The sequence below is a fragment of the Ranitomeya imitator genome, chromosome 1 (genome assembly GCF_032444005.1).
Source record: "Ranitomeya imitator isolate aRanImi1 chromosome 1, aRanImi1.pri, whole genome shotgun sequence".
NCBI classification, from domain to species: Eukaryota; Metazoa; Chordata; class Amphibia; order Anura; family Dendrobatidae; genus Ranitomeya; species Ranitomeya imitator.
This window is the reverse complement of record NC_091282.1, coordinates 125,385,770-125,404,364: the sequence shown is the minus strand read 5'-3', so window position 1 is coordinate 125,404,364 and position 18,595 is coordinate 125,385,770. Positions and strand designations below refer to the sequence as shown.

Sequence of the window (18,595 nt, the reverse complement as noted above, 5' to 3'; positions counted from 1 at the left end):
CTGTATGCCTTTCTGGCCATAATATGTTTAGTCAAGTGCTATGATTTTATGTATAGCAATACATCATATCTTGTAGACAAACAGGGAAGCCTTGAAATTGTAGATGGCACAAGACCAAAAATGAAATATAGCCATAACATAAATGGAGTATTAGCTATCAGTTGTCATTTTGTTGATGTACTTCATGAAGAGCTGCTGTGCTCCCTACCACCAGGTGGTGCCAGGACTGCAGCCGGGCCCATGCCCTTAGATTTGAGTTGGGTGGCACGTCTGCACGTAGGCATGAATGCCTGTTTGTAGAGGGAACAAGTGTACAGAGGGATGAAAGCTGTGGCCCCTTAATTTTTGGAATTGGTGCATGCTGTAAGGGTCCGATCCCCAGCAGATCATTAGGTGATGGGCATGTGCAAGTGATATGCTGTTACAGAGATAAAATACACCTTAAAGGCTGTGGGTATCTGTGACATGGAAAAATGATTTTTACAAAAGTTAGTTGTTACCCTTAGTTCATTCATAATCAGACAAGTTTCAGATTTTTTCTTATGAGTGTTTATCCTCAGTAATTTAGGCTGGATGTGAAGTCTGTGTGTTTCCAGGATGCATATGTCAGCACTAGTGATAAGCGAGTATACTCGTTGCTCGGGGGTCCTCCGAGTATTTGTTAGTGTTCGGAGATTTAGTTTTCATCGCCTCAGCTGAATGATTTACGGCTGTTGGCCAGCTTGATTAGCAACCAGGCAACCCCCACATGTACTCAGCCTGGCTAGTAGCTGTAAATCATTCAGCTGAGGCGATGGACACTAACAAATACTCGGAGGTCACCCGAGCATGCTTTGGGAAAACCCGAGCAATGAGTATACTCGCTCATTAATAGTCAGCATATCTATAAAGCTGTGCTTGTATTATCTTTATGCTCTCTCCTTCTTTTCTTTATCCTGGCTTCTCCGCACTCCCTGTGTCTGTAGATGCTTTCACCTCTCTGCATGCTATGGAGATCTGTGCAGAAGCGTCAAGAGCAGGAGGGCTGACAGATTTGTAACATTTTCCTGATCACTGAGCTAGATACAGAACTTAGACACTCTGCAGTAGCACAAGGGTAGAAACATTTTAAGGAAGAATGTTTATAAAGTTGCTTAACTGTGTATTTAGGCAACAAATGAACCATAAAAAACCTTTTGCAATAGTATATATAGTCTTTCTCCTACGCCTCATTGGGGAACAAAGGACCATGGGGTGTTATGCTGCTGCCACTAGGAGGACACTAAGTAAACAAAAAGATTAACTCCTCCTCTGCAGTATACACCCCTTCACTGGCTACAATTTCAACCAGTTCTTGCTTAGTGTCTGTAGGAGGCACTTGGGTCTGTTTTCAGACCCCAACATTTTTGGTTTTAATTTTTATTTTAATTTTTAATTTTATGTAAATTTTTATTTTTGATCCAACGGAGTGAAGGGGGCGACGGATCCCTTTTATAGGGCCCGCTCTCCCCCGAACCAGCAACAGGCGAGCACGGCGAGTATACCTCCCCATCCCTCTCCTGCGACTCTGGAGCACGCCAATTTTTACTGGGGCGACGGTTCCCATCTTGGTTCCGATCTCCCTTCCCCCTGCTGGACGACGAACACACAGAGCCCGCTCTGATGTATCTCTCCGAGGGCCCCACAGACAAGGCTCACACTATGGCGTTGCACAAGGCTATTCCAGCGCCTGCAAGATCTTCAGTCAGGCGCCGGCGTTACTGAAGAGGATCTGAATGGGAGTGGAGCGCACAGGTGACAGGGGGACCGCCGACCGGAGGGCACTGTAAGTACACATCCCTCCTGCCCCCCAAAGCTCTAGGGAGGCGCTGGCGTTGCCTGCGGGAGCCCCAGGGGAGAGGCGCCGGCGGTCGGTGGCCTGCGGTGTCAGCGACGCTCCTTGCGGCCGCCACCGCCGCGTATCGCCGGGCAGGCCGGAAATTTAGTCCCTGGCTTTTCAGCCGGAGTAGGCCGCAGTGGGCAGGTCCCTCCCACGGCCGTAACCCCGCCCCCTATATCGGCGCTTCTCGTCTGGGACAAGAGGCGCCCTGCAGATCTTGGGGGCCATATTGCTCTGCCTCTCTGCAAGGAGCCCACGCGTCCACCAGCACTCCAGGAACCGCCACGGCTAATTCCTCCCCGGGGACACAGGCACAGAACCGTGGGTAAGCTGCTTCAAGAAAGCTTAACCCCTTCCCTGCTTATACTGCCCGCTCTGTCTCTAAAGACACTATGTCTCAATCCAAGGAGACTAAAAAGGGTAACAAGAAGTACACAGTGTTTTTCACTGTATGTGCCACTTGCAATGCGGCCCTGCCCCGAGCTCACACTAACCCGTTGTGTGCGGATTGTGTCCCGGCCTCTGTGCAGCCGCCGATTCCGCCGACCCTGTGGAGCCTAGTCTCCCTGAGTGGGCAGCTTCTCTGTCACGATCTATGGATTTTCTAGTCAGGGCGGTTGACTCCGGGGCCCCCCCTTCAGGTCAGTCCGCGGTGGATTCGGGCGACTGTACGGATACTTCCACCAGCAGGGGGCGTACTCTATCTCCCCCTTCTCGGGGTTCCAGAAAACGAGTCCATGTTCTATCCCCTGACCATGGGCCAGTTGGTTTTTCAGCGTCGGCGGCCTCCGTTTCCCGGTCCCCTTCTCCAGACAACCCGAACGATTCTGAATATGAGTCCGATGATTCCTGCGTTCAGGATTTTTCCCCCTCCCAGGAGACACTCGACTCGCTCATCGAGGTGGTCAACCAGACCCTGAAGGTGACCGAGGAATCCGTATCTGCGCCCGAACACGTGGTGTCGTTCAAAAAGACTAAACGTGTACAAAAGGTTTTTGTCACTCATCCTGAGCTCAAGGAAATTGTACAAAAACATAGGGATCGTCCCGATAAATGCTTCATGGGTCAAAAGCCCATAGAGGCCAAATATCCTTTTTCTCAGGACCTAATCAAGGACTGGCTGCAGTCCCCCTCAGTCGACCCTGCTGTGTCACATCTCGCTTCCAAAACCATCCTGTCCCTGTCAGACAGCTCCTCTGTTAAGAACCCCTCCGACCGCCAGATTGATTATCTGGCTCGCTCCGTCTTCAAGGCCACAGGAGCCTCTCTCTTCCCATCCTTCGCTGCCTCCTGGGTGGCTAAGGCTATGGTCGAGACGCTTTCCACGACCATGCAAGTTAGCGATTTACCTCCAGAAGCGATCAACCTGGCTAACCAGATAGCCCAGGCTGGGGACTTCGTAGCCAACGCCTCAATAGACGCAGCCAATTGCGCTGCACAGGCAGCCGCGAATGCAATCTCCATTAGAAGAGCCCTGTGGCTCAGGGATTGGCGAGCAGATTCGGCCTCCAAGCGCTCTTTGACGTCTCTGCCCTACCAGGCTGGTCGGTTGTTTGGAGAAAAATTAGACCAAATGATCTCTGATGCCACCGGGGGAAAAAGTAAATTTCTTCCCCAGCAAAAGCCTACCCGGCCGTTTCGGTATCAACAACAACCCCGATTTCGGCCTTTCCGTAACAATACCAACTGGTCTTCTACTCCCTCTACCTCCGCACCAGGACGCGGCCCGCGCGGTGACCGAGGCTCCCAGGTCTCTTACAGACCTAACCGTAATTGGAAACCCAGACCGAGACCTCCCGGGTCTAAGGGAGCCACTTCCCTTAGATCCTCCTCACAATGGTACTTGCAGCATCCATGGGGCACCAACAGGGTAGGAGGGCGGTTACTTTTGTTCCGCCAAGCCTGGCTCTCAGTCGTTTCCGACGAGTGGGTCAGGGAACTGGTGTCCACCGGATACAAAATAGAATTTTCTTCACCCCACTCTCCCCCCACCCCCCCCCCCCACGCGCTTCTGGTTCCCCTAGACCAAAGGTTCAAAGGGTTCTACTCGAACCTATTCGTGGTCCCAAAGAAGGACGGATCACTCCGTCCGATCCTGGACCTGAAACTGCTAAACAAGTTTGTGAAAATCCGTCACTTCAGAATGGAATCCCTCCGGTCTGTGGTCGCGTCCATGGAAAAAGGAGAATTCCTGGCATCCATAGACATCAAGGATGCTTACCTCCACATTCCAATCTTCCCTCCGCATCAACAGTTCCTCTGCTTCGCATGTCACGGAGAACACTTCCAATTTGTGGCCTTGCCTTTCGGTCTTGCCACCGCCCCCAGAGTCTTCACGAAGGTCATGGCGGCTGCCATGGCCATTCTTCATTCCAGGGGAGTGGTGGTACTTCCGTACCTGGACGACTTACTGATAAAAGGTCCTTCTTACCCAGCCTGCGAAGAGTCTGTCGCTCTCTCTCGGTGGATACTCTTTCTCGCCTGGGTTGGAAGATAAACTTCGAAAAATCCTCTCCATTTCCGGCCCAGCGGATCTCCTTTCTTGTGATGACTCTGGACACTTCTCGCGGTCTGGTCATCCTCCCTCAAGACAAGGCCTTGGCCTTGCAGCAGGGAGCTCAGAGTCTTTCCCGTCCAGACTCCCACTCCATCCGATTCAGCATGCGCATTCTCGGGCAGATGGTAGCAGCCATGGAAGCAGTTCCATTTGCGCAATTTCACCTCCGTCCCCTTCAGCATGTGCTTCTGTCGACGTGGGACGACAATCCGTCCTCCCTCGACCGCCGCTTCATTCTGCCCCCACGGGTCAGAAAGACCCTCAGGTGGTGGACGTTGAAGTCCTCCCTAACCCAGGGAAGATCTTTTCTCCCTGTGCGGTGGCTGGTGGTGACCACCGATGCCAGCCTCATAGGCTGGGGGGCAGTTTTCAACCATCACACAGCTCAGGGGCGGTGGTCCACTCGAGAGTCTCACCTTCCCATCAATCTCCTGGAGATACGAGCCATCAGACTAGCATTGTTCCAGTTTCACCACCTTCTGGCGGGTCATCCAGTCAGAATCCAGTCCGACAACGCCACGGCCGTGGCGTACATCAACCGTCAAGGGGGAACCCGCAGCAAGACAGCTATGCTCGAGGTGTCCCACATCCTGCTCTGGGCGGAATCCAACCATTCGCCCATCTCGGCGATCCACATTCCAGGTGTGGAGAATTGGGCGGCGGACTTCCTCAGCCGCCAAGGCCTCGCCTCGGGCGAGTGGTCCCTTAACCCGGAGGTTTTCCAGCAGATCTGTCTTCGCTGGGGTACCCCGGATGTGGATCTCATGGCATCCAGGTTGAACAACAAGGTTCCACAGTTCTTTGCACGGTCACTCGACCCACGGGCCATCGGAGTAGACACCCTGGTCTTGCCTTGGCACCAATTCCGCCTCTCGTACATTTTTCCCCCTCTTCCCCTGCTCCAATCTGGACTAGAGTCGGGACTTGCCCTTAGCTCTCTAAAGGGTCAGGTTTCGGCATTGTCAGTCCTTTTCCAGCGAAAGATTGCAAATAGATTGCCGGTGAAAAATTTTTTCCAGGGAGTCTCCCATGTGGCGCCTCCCTACAAAATGCCCTTGGATCAGTGGGATCTTAATTTAGTTCTCAGAGCCCTTCAGGAGACTCCCTTCGAACCGCTACAGGACGTTTCCCTGACCTTCCTCTCCTGGAAGGTAGTTTTCCTAGTGGCCATTACGTCCATCAGGCGGGTTTCGGAGTTGGCTGCACTCTCCTGCCGCCCTCCGTTTCTAATTTTTCATCCGGACAAGGCGGTATTGAGGACCTCTCCCGCTTTTCTGCCCTAGGTCGTTTCTTCTTTCTACCTCAATGAGGAGATTGTTCTGCCTTTGTTCTGTCCGGCATTGGTCCACCGCATTGAAAAGGCTCTGCACACTCTTGATGTGGTAAGGGCTCTTCGTCGGTACGTCTCGCGGACGGCTCCCTTCCGCACGTCAGATGTCCTGTTTGTACTTCCAGAGGGGCCAAGGAAGGGTTCTCCCGCTTCCAAAGCTACTCTAGCTAAATGGATTCGGTCGGCCATTGAAGAATCCTATCGTGCCAAAGGTGTTCCTATCCCTGCTGGGGTCAAGGCCTGTTCTACCCGTTCGGTGGGCGCCTTGTGGGCCATTCGGCACCAGGCGTCAGCACTGCAAGGCTGCGACATGGTCCAGTTTGCACACTTTTAACAAACATTACCACATTCATTCTCTCTCTTCTGCAGACGCCGCTGTTGGCAGGCGCATTCTGCAAGCGGCAGTTCCTTAGCCGTAAGCCAGTGGTACATGGGGTATTTGCATATTGCTCCCCACCCTAGGACTGCTTTTGTACGTCCCATGGTCCTGTGTCCCCCAATGAGGCGTAGGAGAAAAGGAAATTTTTGTGTACTCGCCGTAAAATCTTTCTCCGAGCTACTCATTGGGGGACACAGCACCCACCCTGTTAGCCTGTTTGGCTTGTTGTTACTTCTTGGTTTTTGACATAGTTTGTCATTTGTTCATGCTCCTACTGCTTTACTATCGAACTGGTTGAAATTGTAGCCAGTGAAGGGGTGTATACTGCAGAGGAGGAGTTAATCTTTTTGTTTACTTAGTGTCCTCCTAGTGGCAGCTGCATAGCACCCATGGTCCTGTGTCCCCCAATAAGTAGCTCGGAGAAAAAGATTTTACGGTGAGTACACAAAAATCTCCTTTTAAAGGGCTTGTCCACTACTCAGACAATCCCTCCTCAATTGCTATATTCCCACATCTAAAATAAAAACGGCCTGTACTTGCCTCCAGCGTCAGCGCCATTCCAGCAACATCAGTGCCAAGTCTCTGGGAGTCGTGTGACGTTATGTCACATGAGCCCTGCAGACAATCAACAGCAGCTTCACTCTCACCTCGGGTGGGCGAAACTGGCGCTTGGAAGAAGTGAGAGCTGCTGCTGTTTTCAGACTTTTTCCAAATGTCAGGCTACTTTCACACTAGCGTCGGACTCGGCCCGTCGCAGTGCGTCGGGCCGAGGTTCCAACGCTAGCAGTGAAACAGAGGTACAACGGAGGCAGCGGATGCATTTTTCCTGCGCATCCGCTGCCCCAAGGTGTGGGGAGGTGGGGGCGGAGTTCTGGAAAAAGCGGTCCGTCGGCAGCAAAAAACGTTACATGTAACTTTTTTGCTCCTGGCGGTCCGCCACAACACGGCGCAACCATCGCATGACGGTTGCAACGTGTGTCAATGCGTCGCAATGCGTCGCTAATGTTAATCTATGGGGCAAAAACGCATCCTGCAAACAACTTTGCAGGATGCGTTTTTTCCCCCTAAACGACGCATTGCGACATATTGAAAAAAACGCCAGTGTGAAAGTAGCCTTAGGGCCGAAGTCAGTGAGAGTGAAGCGTCTGTTGTCTCCCTGCGGGCTCACGTGACATAACGGCACAGCAGGCGAGTATAGGCTGTGTTCATTGTAGACCATGGGACATAAGGAAGGGGTTCTCCGAGTAGTGGACAACCTCTTTAAAGGCTTCTGAGAAAAATGGAGCACCAGTGAGGGGGTAATCATGTAAAACTTTGCATACTATACAGAATATGTTAATGGGGTCTTTGGATCGTTCTCTTTAGCCCCAGCACCACATGGTGACGCATTGTGTAGACTGGGAGCATCCTTGATTTTACAATGTAGTACCGCGGCACATCATGCTGAATTATTACCCACTTTAAGGGTTAAACATGACTGCAATATATGGTGTTTAATTGCTGACATTTTGCTCCTTTATCCTTTTCTTCTTTAGGTGGTCGATATGTGAAAGTGTGGGACCTGCTGAAGGGAGGGCAGTTATTGGTGTCATTAAGAAATCATCACAAAACAGTGACCAGTCTGTGCCTCAGTAGCTCCGGTCAGAGGTTGCTGTCTGCATCGCTGGACAGGTAGGTCTCATAGTAAACGGTATGGATGAAGCAGTGCTACGGACACATGCACGCCGGCCCTGTCCTACTGCCATAGGATAAGATAGAATAAAAGCACATGCAGAGCTCCAGCGGCTGAAATAACTCCTGCAAATAGATAATGTTGTGTGCTTGTAGATTTGTTTTTTATTTTTGACATGGAGCTATGACATATACTTTGTCCTGAATTAAAGGGAGTCTGTTGGTACAAAATGACCAAATTGTTTCCAAACCCATTGCAGATATTATGTACTCAGATATGGTAATGAAGTGCTCAGTGCACTCTGGTCATGGCCACGGAGTTCAGTGCAACTTCCCATCCATTTGGTTTTTATCTATTTCTTTCCTCCTCTGACGCCTATAAAGCCACAGCTGTCAATCAAGAAAGGACAGGGCTGAGATTGAAGGAAAATAAGTACCGTATATACTCGAGTATAAGCCAAGACCCCTAATTTTGCCACAAAAAACTGGGGAAACTCATTGACTCGAGTATAATCTTAAGGTGGGAAATGCAGCAGCTACTGGTCAATTTAAAAAATAAAAATAGATATCAATAAAAGTAAAATTGATTGGGACATCAGTAGGTTAAATGTTTTTGAATATCCATATTCAATCAGAAGCCCCATATAATGCTCTATAAAGTTCATGATGGCCCCATAAGATGCACCATATTAAAATATACCTTGTGTAATGCTGCACAAAGGTTTATGATGGCCCCATAAGATGCTCCATAGAATAATATGCCCCATATGCTGCTGTGATTAAAAAATTAAAGAAATGACAACCTCTCATCGCTGGGCACCGAGTGCCGGTGTCCTGAGCAGGCGGGGACACCGGCGCGCTATGGGGGCCAGGTACCGGAGTCGCTGCTGGCTCAGGCCCCCGACACTTGCGATATTCACCTGGCCCTGTTCCACCGCTGTGTCTTCCGGCTCTCTGCAGTGACTGTTCAGGTAGAGGGCGCGCACTAAACACGTCATCGCGCCCTCTGACCTGAACGTCACAGCCAGAGGACGCCGAAGACACAGCACGGCCGTGGAACGGAGACAGGTGAATATTACATGGCTCACCCCCTCCTGGTGTGGTCTCTGCAAGTCCCTGCTTCTCCGATAGTCTCCGGCGCGGGCCGGCAGCTTGTTTCCGTGTTCATCGGTCACGTGGTACCTCTCATTAAAGTAATGAATATGCTCTCCACGCCTGTGGGAGTGGAGTCGTGTCCATATTCATTACTTTAATGAGCGGTACCACGTGATCGCTGAAGACGGGAAGAGCTGCAGGTGCCAGAGACCATCTGAGAAGCAGGGACGTGTAGAGACGCATGAAGTGGGGGTAAGTATGATGTGATAGCTGCCTCTCCCGCTGACCCCCTGGGACAATGACTCGAGTGTCAGCCGAGAGGCACTTTCAGCCTAAATAAATGGGCTGAAAATCTCGGCTTATACTAAAGTATATATGGTAGGTGGGAACATGAAGTTGAACTGTGTGGCCATGCCCAGAGTTCACAGAGCTCCTAATTAGCATGTGTTACGCCCACAGGGCATGGGGAAATATAGTGGACTCACTAGACCACTGATGGAGCAGTGGCAGCTGTATACCCGGTACACAAGAGACAGGAGAATGGCTTCAAAATGCAAAGGTATTTAATTAAATGAAGTTTCTTTATCGCCTCTCATTGGGGGACACAGGAACCATGGGTGTATGCTGCTGCCACTAGGAGGCTGACACTATGCAAATAAAAAAGTTAGCTCCTCCTCTGCAGTGTACACCCCACCGACTGGCATTATACTCTTCAGTTTAGCTTAGTGTCAGTAGGAGGTGGACACGGGTCTTTCATTAGACCCTTATCTACCTCAATGTGCGTCGTTTTTCTTTCAGGTTTCCGGATGGGATACAGGGTGAGCAGTCACACCTGTAGTCCCACATTATGGACTATGAGTACGGCGTGTACTGCCACCCCGTATCCTCATAGATCCTTCTCCAGGACCAAGATCCTAGCACACCAGCGTGCTTAGAAGTCCGGTCCTGGCTCCGTCCCCCACCCACTCGCCCACCAGAGCCTGTCGGTTGTGGAGACGAGGACGTCCATCAGCTCCCTGGACGTCTCATCCCCCTTTTAAGGTTAGTACCGGCGTGGGATGTTTGAGGTAAGTATTCCGGCGCCGCGGTTTCCCATTCCTAGATATTCCTGGAGGTCTTACTAGGGGCTCCCGTATCCCGGGTCGCTGCTTGCACGGATTCCGCAGCACGACCTGAGCTTGCAGTTCCTGACCCCCGGCTGTTCCTTCTCTTACGGAAGCGGGGCCGTTATAGGCTACCACGCCGTTTACCTACCAGTGGGCACACAGGCCTTTCAGTAGGGGCCACATCTTCTCCCCGCGGCGCACTGCCTCTGCGCCGCGGTTTTCCAGGGCACACAGGCGCTGCGGCCCTGTCGGGCCGGCGCGCTGCAGTTTTCTGCCGGGGGCTCACCGGCGCTGCGGCCCTGTCAGGTCGGCGCGCCGCGATTTCTGGGGCCTCTCCGGCGCTGCGGCCCTTACAGACCGGCTTCTTCCTGCGGCGCGCTGCTCTGGCGCCGCAGGGGGCTTCTCGGCTGCGGTTTTTCTAGCGGCGCAGCCTGGTAGGCTGCTGCACCGCCTGTGTTTCTGGCGGCGCACCTTTCCGGAGCATCTTTCCGGCTCAGCGGTTACCTCCTCGGCCGCCGGCTACTACTTTAGGCCCCGGCTTCTCCCGGGGCCTACTTCCGGTTTGCGCGCTCCCTCTCTTCCGGTCTGCGGGCGGGCTTCTTTTCCCGCCCGACATATTCTGTCCTGCCCACCGGCGCCTCCGTGACTGGCTCCGCCCACTTCCTCCAGGGATTAGTCACTCTCTGGTGTGCACTCCGCAGCAGCACCTGCTCATCCCCGCACGTGTTTTTTTCTGTGAGCTCAGCGATCTGCGCAGAATACGGCCCCTCAGGACAGGAGTTCTCAGCTGACAAGTGGGACATCTTCAGGACCGGGTCCGTGAGTAGCTGCACTGCAGACTGACACCCCCCTCTGCCCACTGTCCCCTAACCACTGGCATCTTCAGGGACCTCAAAATGTCTAACTCTAAAGGAGGCCGCTCTCGTCCTCCTACTTCTTCCTCTTCTGCCTTAGTCACGTACTTTGCATGTTCGTCCTGTAACATCAAACTTCCCTCAGGTCAGCCCTCCCCGCTGTGTCAGTCTTGCAGCAACCCGATTGTTCCCACCGCCCAGGATCCCCCGGCTGTTCCGCCCGAGAGTGATCCCCCCATCCCAGGCTGGGCCGCCTCTCTGTCTCAATCAGTGGCCGATTTAACTCGGGTATCTCAAACCCTGGTGTCCGCGCTGGATCGGTTACCTCTGCAGACCCCTGCCGTGGCCAGCGGGTCGCAGGAACCGCCGCCCGAGCCCTCCTTGATAAGCCACAAAAGGTCCAGACAGGAACGTCGGTCTGAGTCCTCTTCGCGCTCCATCTCTCCACTCGGCCCTCCCCTGCGGTCGGCGTCCCCTCGACCCTCCTCCCCTGAGTCAGGCGAGGCACTCTCTGATGCGCCCTCGGAGGATATTTCGGAGCTGGATTCTAACCAAATCGCCACCATGAGGGAGATGGTCCAGAACCTCATTGTGGCAGTAAACCAATCTTGTGGCATCAAGGATCCCTCTACGGAACCCGCAGATCGGGCGGTTTCGTTTAGACGGGCCAAACCACCTTCAAAATTTTTTGCTCCTCATCCTGAATTCGAGGAAATCATGTCCAGAGAGAGAGAGAACCCCACTAGGCGATTTCAGAGGGGAAAACGCCTGGGTGTGTTATATCCCTTTTCTCCAGAACTTACCGCCAATTGGACGGCCTCTCCCTCGGTGGATCCACCTGTGTCCAGGCTGTCCACCAACACGGTGCTTCCCCTGTCCGGCGGAGCATCTCTGAAGGACTCTAACGATAGGACTATAGAATCCTTTGCGAAGTCAGCTTTTGAAGCGGCTGCAGCGGCTATTTGCCCAGCCTTTGCTTCCACTTGGGTTTCTAAATCCATCTCCAAATGGGCTAGAGAGCTCCGTCGAGGTATCCTGGACGGGGCGCCCCCCGTGCAACTAGCGGAGCTTGCCAACCAGATTTCCCACGCCGGTGAATACCTGGTCTCTGCCTCCCTGGATGTCGCGTCTTGTGCGGCTCAGGCCTCCAGCAATGCTGTTGCCATCCGCCGCACCGTTTGGCTCAAGGCCTGGCAGGCGGACTTATCTTCTAAAAAGTCCCTCATCGGTCTGCCCTTCCAGGGCTCTCGTCTCTTTGGTTCCCAGCTAGATCAAATTATTAAGGACGCCACCGGGGGTACAAGTTCTCTTCTCCCCCAGGCTAAGCCTCGTCGCCCTCCTTCTAGACGGCAGTTTCGCCCTTTTCGGCCTTTTCGTCGCTTCGCTGCGTCGAACTCCTTTTCCCAGCAGCAACAGAGGCCACAGGCACGTCAAGAGAAGAAGGCGGTGTCCTTTAGGCCTACTCCGTCCTGGCGTCCTCGCTATTCCCAGGGTAGATCCTCCAGGCCCAGGACTGGAAGATCCACCTCCGCATGACTCTTGTCAAGACTCCAGCCCAACTCCCAGATTGGGCGGCCGTCTTCTCCTTTTCAGGGACGTCTGGATTTCAGCAGTAGAGGACGCTTGGGTCAGGGAAGTTGTATCCTCGGGATACAAGATAGAGTTCGATTCCAGACCCCGGGATCGTTTATTCCAATCCCGTCCTCCAAGAGATCCCGCTCTTGTTCCGGGCTTCTTCGCAGCCATCGCTTCTCTGCTCAAATCCGGGGTAATCGTTCCCGTTCCAGAAAAGGAACGGTACACAGGTTTCTATTCGAACCTCTTTGTGGTACCGAAAAAAGACGGCAAGGTTCGTCCCATTCTAGACCTCAAATTGCTGAACAGGAGAGTTCGCCTGAGACACTTCAGGATGGAATCCCTTCGTTCAGTAATTGCTTCCATGGAGGCCCAGGAATTTCTATGCTCTATAGATATCCAGGACGCCTACCTTCATGTTCCGATATTTCCCGGACACCACCGTTTCCTGCGCTTCGCAGTGCAACAAGATCATTTTCAGTTCATCGCCCTGCCGTTCGGTCTTGCAACCGCGCCAAGGGTGTTCACGAAGATCATGGCGGCGCTGATGGCCATCTTGAGAGTCAGAGGCTTGGTCCTTTTTCCATACCTCGACGACATCCTCATCAAGGCTCGTCCTTTGCTCAGGCCCACGAAAGCCTGTCCATTGTTCTCGACACCTTAGCCCGTTTCGGGTGGCTGGTCAACCGGAAGAAGTCCTGCCTTATTCCTTCTCAGCGCATCATCTTTCTGGGCATGCTTTTCGACACTCGTCAGAGCAGAGTCTTCCTTCCCAAAGACAAGAGATCCACTCTTTGTCGGGACATACGCTTGCTCCAGGGTCCTCGGCCTTCCTCCCTCCGTTCGGCCATGAAGGTCCTGGGGAGGATGGTAGCTACATTGGAAGCGATTCCCTTCGCCCAATTTCATTCGCGACCCCTTCAGCAAGCCATTCTGTCTGTGGGACAGGTCTGTCTTCTCCCTGGATCGGCCGATCAGACTCTCTTCTCGGGTCAAGCGGTCCCTCAACTGGTGGCTGACGTCATCTCTCATCTCCCAGGGCAGGTCCTTCCTTCCAGTTCACTGGCAGGTAGTGACAACGGACGCCAGCCTGATCGGCTGGGGTGCGGTTTTTCGCCACCTGACGGTTCAGGGCCGTTGGTCGTTGCAGGAATCAACTCTGCCAATCAATGTCCTCGAGATTTGGGCCATCTTTCTGTCCCTCCGCCACTGGGAAAGGATCCTCAGGGGCCTTCCAGTCCGGATCCAGACGGACAACGCCACGGCTGTGGCATATGTCAACCATCAGGGGGGGACCCGGAGCTCCTTGGCCCTTGCCGAGGTATCCAAGATCCTCCTTTGGGCAGAGGCAACGGTTCCGGTGATATCCGCGGTGCATATTCCCGGCGTGGACAACTGGGCCGCCGACTTCCTCAGCCGCGAGGGCCTAGCGGCAGGGGAATGGTCCTTGCATCCGTAGGTCTTCCATCAGATTTGTCTTCGATGGGGGACTCCGGATGTGGATCTCACGGCGTCTCGAATCAACAGGAAGGTTCCGCAGTTCGTCTCCAGGTCCCGCGATCCTCTCGCAGTGGGCGTCGATGCTCTGGCCATTCCTTGGTCACAGTTCGAGCTGCCCTACCTGTTCCCACCCCTTCCATTACTTCCCAAGCTGTTGAAGAAGATCAAAGCGGAAGGGGTGCCGGTCATTCTGATCGCCCCGGATTGGCCCAGGAGAGCTTGGTTCGCGGAGCTCGTCAACCTTCTCGCGGACGCTCCCTGGCGCCTTCCAGACAGGCCCGATCTGCTGTCCCAGGGTCCGATCTGCCACCCGAATTCTCGGTCGCTCAGTTTAACGGCGTGGCTGTTGAGACCGCGGTTCTAAGAGCGTCCGGCCTTTCGGACCGCGTGATTCACACCATGATTCAGGCTCGGAAGCCTTCGTCTTCCAGGATCTACTACCGCACCTGGAAGGCTTACTTCCGTTGGTGCGAGTCCAACCGCGTTCCGCCTATGGTTTTTTCCCTGCCTTCTCTTTTGGCCTTCCTTCAGGCAGGACTGGATTCGGGCCTGGCTCTTAGCTCCCTGAAGGGTCAGGTCTCTGCGCTTTCCATCCTCTTTCAGAAGACCTTGGCCTCTCGGCCACAGGTTAAGACCTTCTTTCAGGGGGTAGCCCACGACGTCCCGCCGTACAGGGCCCCTGTGGAGGCATGGGACCTAAACCTGGTACTGGACGTTTTGAAGGTTTCTCCCTTTGAACCTCTTAGGGAGATTCCTCTATCAGTTTTATCTTGGAAGGTGGCCTTTCTTGTGGCCATCACGTCCATTCGCCGCGTTTCCGAGCTGGCGGCACTGTCTTGCCACCCTCCGTTTTTGGTCATTCACCAGGACAAGGTGGTCTTCCGACCCCCACCTTCCTTTCTTCCTAAGGTGGTTTCCACCTTCCATCTCAACGAGGACATCGTTCTACCTTCCTTTTGTCCAGCTCCGACTCATCCTCTGGAGCGATCGTTGAACAAGCTAGACCTCGTCAGGGCAGTGAGGATTTATCTGGATAGAACATCCTCTTTCCGGAAGACGGATTCCTTTTTCGTCATTCCTGATGGCACGTGCAGAGGCCAGCCGGCTTCTAAAGCGACTATTGCTCGATGGATCAGAATGGCAATTTTGGAGGCTTACCGGGTCAAGAACAGAGTGCCCCCTCCTGGGATTAAGGCTCACTCTACCCGGGCAGTCGGCGCCTCCTGGGCGGTGCACCACAGGGCTTCCGCCCTACAGCTTTGCAAAGCGGCAACTTGGTCTTCCATCCACACGTTCGCCAAATTTTACAAGGTCCATACCTACGCATCGGCGGACGCCAGCCTAGGCAGAAGGATCCTGCAGGCGGCAGTGGTGAGTCCTCTGACCTGATGGAAGTCTGTTTTTCCCGCCCTTGGGACTGCTTTGGGACGTCCCATGGTTCCTGTGTCCCCCAATGAGAGGCGATAAAGAAAACAGGATTTTTGGTTGCTTACCGTAAAATCTGTTTCTTGAAGCCTCCATTGGGGGACACAGCTCCCTCCCAATGTTTTCTGTTGTTATCTGTTCTATGACTGTTCTCACGTTACAGTTCTCAAGTTTGTGGTTATGGTTTTTCAACCTTGTTTCATTATCTCCTACTGCTTTCTCACTAACTGAAGAGTATAATGCCAGTCGGTGGGGTGTACACTGCAGAGGAGGAGCTAACTTTTTTATTTGCATAGTGTCAGCCTCCTAGTGGCAGCAGCATACACCCATGGTTCCTGTGTCCCCCAATGGAGGCTTCAAGAAACAGATTTTACGGTAAGCAACCAAAAATCCTGTTTTTAAACAAACAGAAAGAGGTGCCTGAGAGAAGAACCCTCTGGACCACAACACTGAACCACGTAGTGGAGCACCGGGCAAGGTGTACCCCTATACAGGGATTCCCCCGTCACAACACCAGATGGCCTAAATGCCGCAGTACCCGGACCAGAGGGACGACCCGTACAGACCATATAAACAAGACGGTGGAATTCAAGCTCTATCAGTGAAGAGGATCCTGGAAGCTCTGTGTAGTTTCGGAAAGGCTGATCCAGCCGGCAGCAATATCAGGATAGTTCTGCGAGGAGCAGCTCAGTCAGCCTGGAGTGGAAACCGGGGAGTCCAGAAGGATCCAGAATAGGGAACTGCCAGCGGAGGATACTGAGGAGACAGAGGGATTAGAAAACCAAAAGTAAACTACACTTTGCAGAGCAGAGCACAGCAGCGTGTGGACTGAGCAGAGGGCCATAAACAATAGAATGAACACATTGTCCAGGCACCTCCCATAATGGGAGGATGCCTTTTATGCACAGAGCATCATAGCACAGAGAGCCTTAATAGAGAACAGGTGTTCTGCTGTTTTAAGTATGTGCAGGAAGCGGGGCACGCCTCCTAAGAGCATTTCCAGGAGACCTGCCAAAAGGATGCAGGTTCTTAGCAGAGAAAGGAGCCGCTGATCGTCTGGAGCCACGGACAGGGTGAGTAGTACCAGTGGAGCTGTGTGAAAGGTGCCGGTCTCCCTTCACAGCAGAGACCGAACCTGCAGCTGAGGGCATGATAGCATGTTTGAATTAAAGGCTATTTCTGCCAAATCCACTAATGGATTTAGACACTAAAGGTATGATTTATGTTAGAGCTATGTCCCCTACAAGGTGCCATGCTTAGTTTGAACAGTCATTTTGTGTTGATAGACTTCCTTTAAATTTCTTAAATTAATTTTTAAGTTCTGAAAAGATTGTAAATATTAAAGTAATTAATGAGATTCCTTTTCATGAACAAAGGTTTTACATTGAACGTCTGACCTTGGGATAGGCCATCGATGTTTGATACCCGTGTTTGGCAGCATTAAGCAGGCACAGGAACTCTCACATCCGTGTGGTTGTGCCTGGCGCTGTATCCTGGGGGCACATGCTTCAGTTTAACTAGCGGGGTCCTGAGGTTTAACTATCAATTAAAAATCACCGAAAATCTCTTTAGTCCTAATTTGTTTATATTGTTTATTTTTGTGGTGGCGGGATTAGGGCACAAACCTAAAACACATTTCACATGTTACACCCCTTGTGTCCCTACCGGTGGTACAAGGGGACACATGACAGTGCCTGACTGTGATAGGTTTTTCTGTACTTACTTGGAGCACAGACACAGAACTAGAAAAAAACCTTTCCAAATATTGCGGCTAAAGGTTCATCCCGGTGACATTTGTAAGCTAAAGCCGCCGGCCATATATGTGAGTTACAGTTTATATACAGGATAAAATGATAGGAGAATATGTTGCTCTGTGGAGATGCTTTTATGGTCAGTTAGGACATAGTTTTGCCCTTACATGATCCTAGTAACCTGCGTATTTTGTACCTGGTGGATTTTGGTTTAACACATGTGAATTACACTGTAGCTGTTGGACAAACATAAGTGGACAGACAAGCTCATAGGAAGCTGAATAAAATGATACCTTGATATCTGCGAACCGATGTCTTATTCCAGAGAAATCCACATTTTTCTTGTATGTAAATGAGCTGTTATGATTTATGGGCTGGACGTAGATCTCCCTGAGAATCTGCCTCCAGAGCCTATTTTACATAAAAAGGGTGTTACCAGTGAGAGACATATAATGACTGACAGTCTGCTCTCCTGATTTACATGTCTCACACTGGTAATGCCGCCTTTCATGGAAAATAATCTCTGGATACAGATCGGAACAGCTCATTTACAAATAAGAAAGATGTGGATTTCTCTGGATTAAGACATCGGATCACAGATATCAAGTTGTCATTCATATAGACGGCTTAGGAGGGACGATCCTACTGACAGATTTTCCTTACTCCCCTTTCTTAGTGTTTTGGAGGATAATAATTTTGTCTCTAACTATTTACTACACAGTAATCTGATTTCAATCCTTTCTCCTCAGGCATGTGAAGGTCTACAGCACAATGAACTACAAAGTTGTACATAGTTTTGACTATGCAGCTTCAATTTTAAGCTTGGCATTGGCTGTAAGTATGACGTCTACACTAATATCTCATATATGTGAAGGGTCTCTCATTAGAAACTACAAGTGGCTGTCTAATCTGCTTGTCCATAATTGCAGTTTGCCACGTAAGATGATGTTAGAGCCATAGTATGGAAAATCTTTTATAGTCACAACATTTTGTAGAGGTGACTTGCAGGCTTATTCTAGGTAGTGGCTATACATATTCCATGTTCTGCAGTGAGCCAGGGAGGGGATAGGTATGACTTATAAAGTCCCATGGCTTCCAGTACCACCTATACAATCCGATCTACCGGATTGCTGTCCAGAATCCCAGAGTGTCTATTGGCCACATCCTCCTTTTTATTATGCTACCCTAAAGCTAATTGTGGACAAACCTGAACCCATCATCTTTTCTCCGTCTCTCCTGACCCTTCTGCTCGATCTATATATCACAACAAATGACATGAGGCTTTCCCCTGTACCGGAAGTCTGCTGCATCTGAGGTACCCTTGACTCTGCCCTGTCTTTTGAATCTCACATCCAAGGTCTTATTGCCGCCTCCAATTCAAAGATATTTCCAGAATTCGTCTTTTCCTCAACCCTGAATCTACTAAAATGTTAGTGTACGCCCTCAACATCTCCCGCCTCGACTACTGTAATATCGTTTTCTTGATGCCTCCCT

General features: G+C 51.8%; 1 protein-coding gene across 1 annotated transcript in view; it reads left to right on the top strand.

The window, feature by feature from the left end:
• UTP15 (UTP15 small subunit processome component) overlaps positions 1-18,595 on the top strand; it is a 36,701-nt gene that overhangs the window by 8,634 nt on the left and 9,472 nt on the right. Inside the window, exons 7-8 of the mRNA XM_069750505.1 lie at positions 7,660-7,795; positions 17,851-17,935. Coding sequence (XP_069606606.1) covers positions 7,660-7,795; positions 17,851-17,935 — 221 coding nt within the window. The remainder of the gene's footprint in view (positions 1-7,659; positions 7,796-17,850; positions 17,936-18,595) is intronic.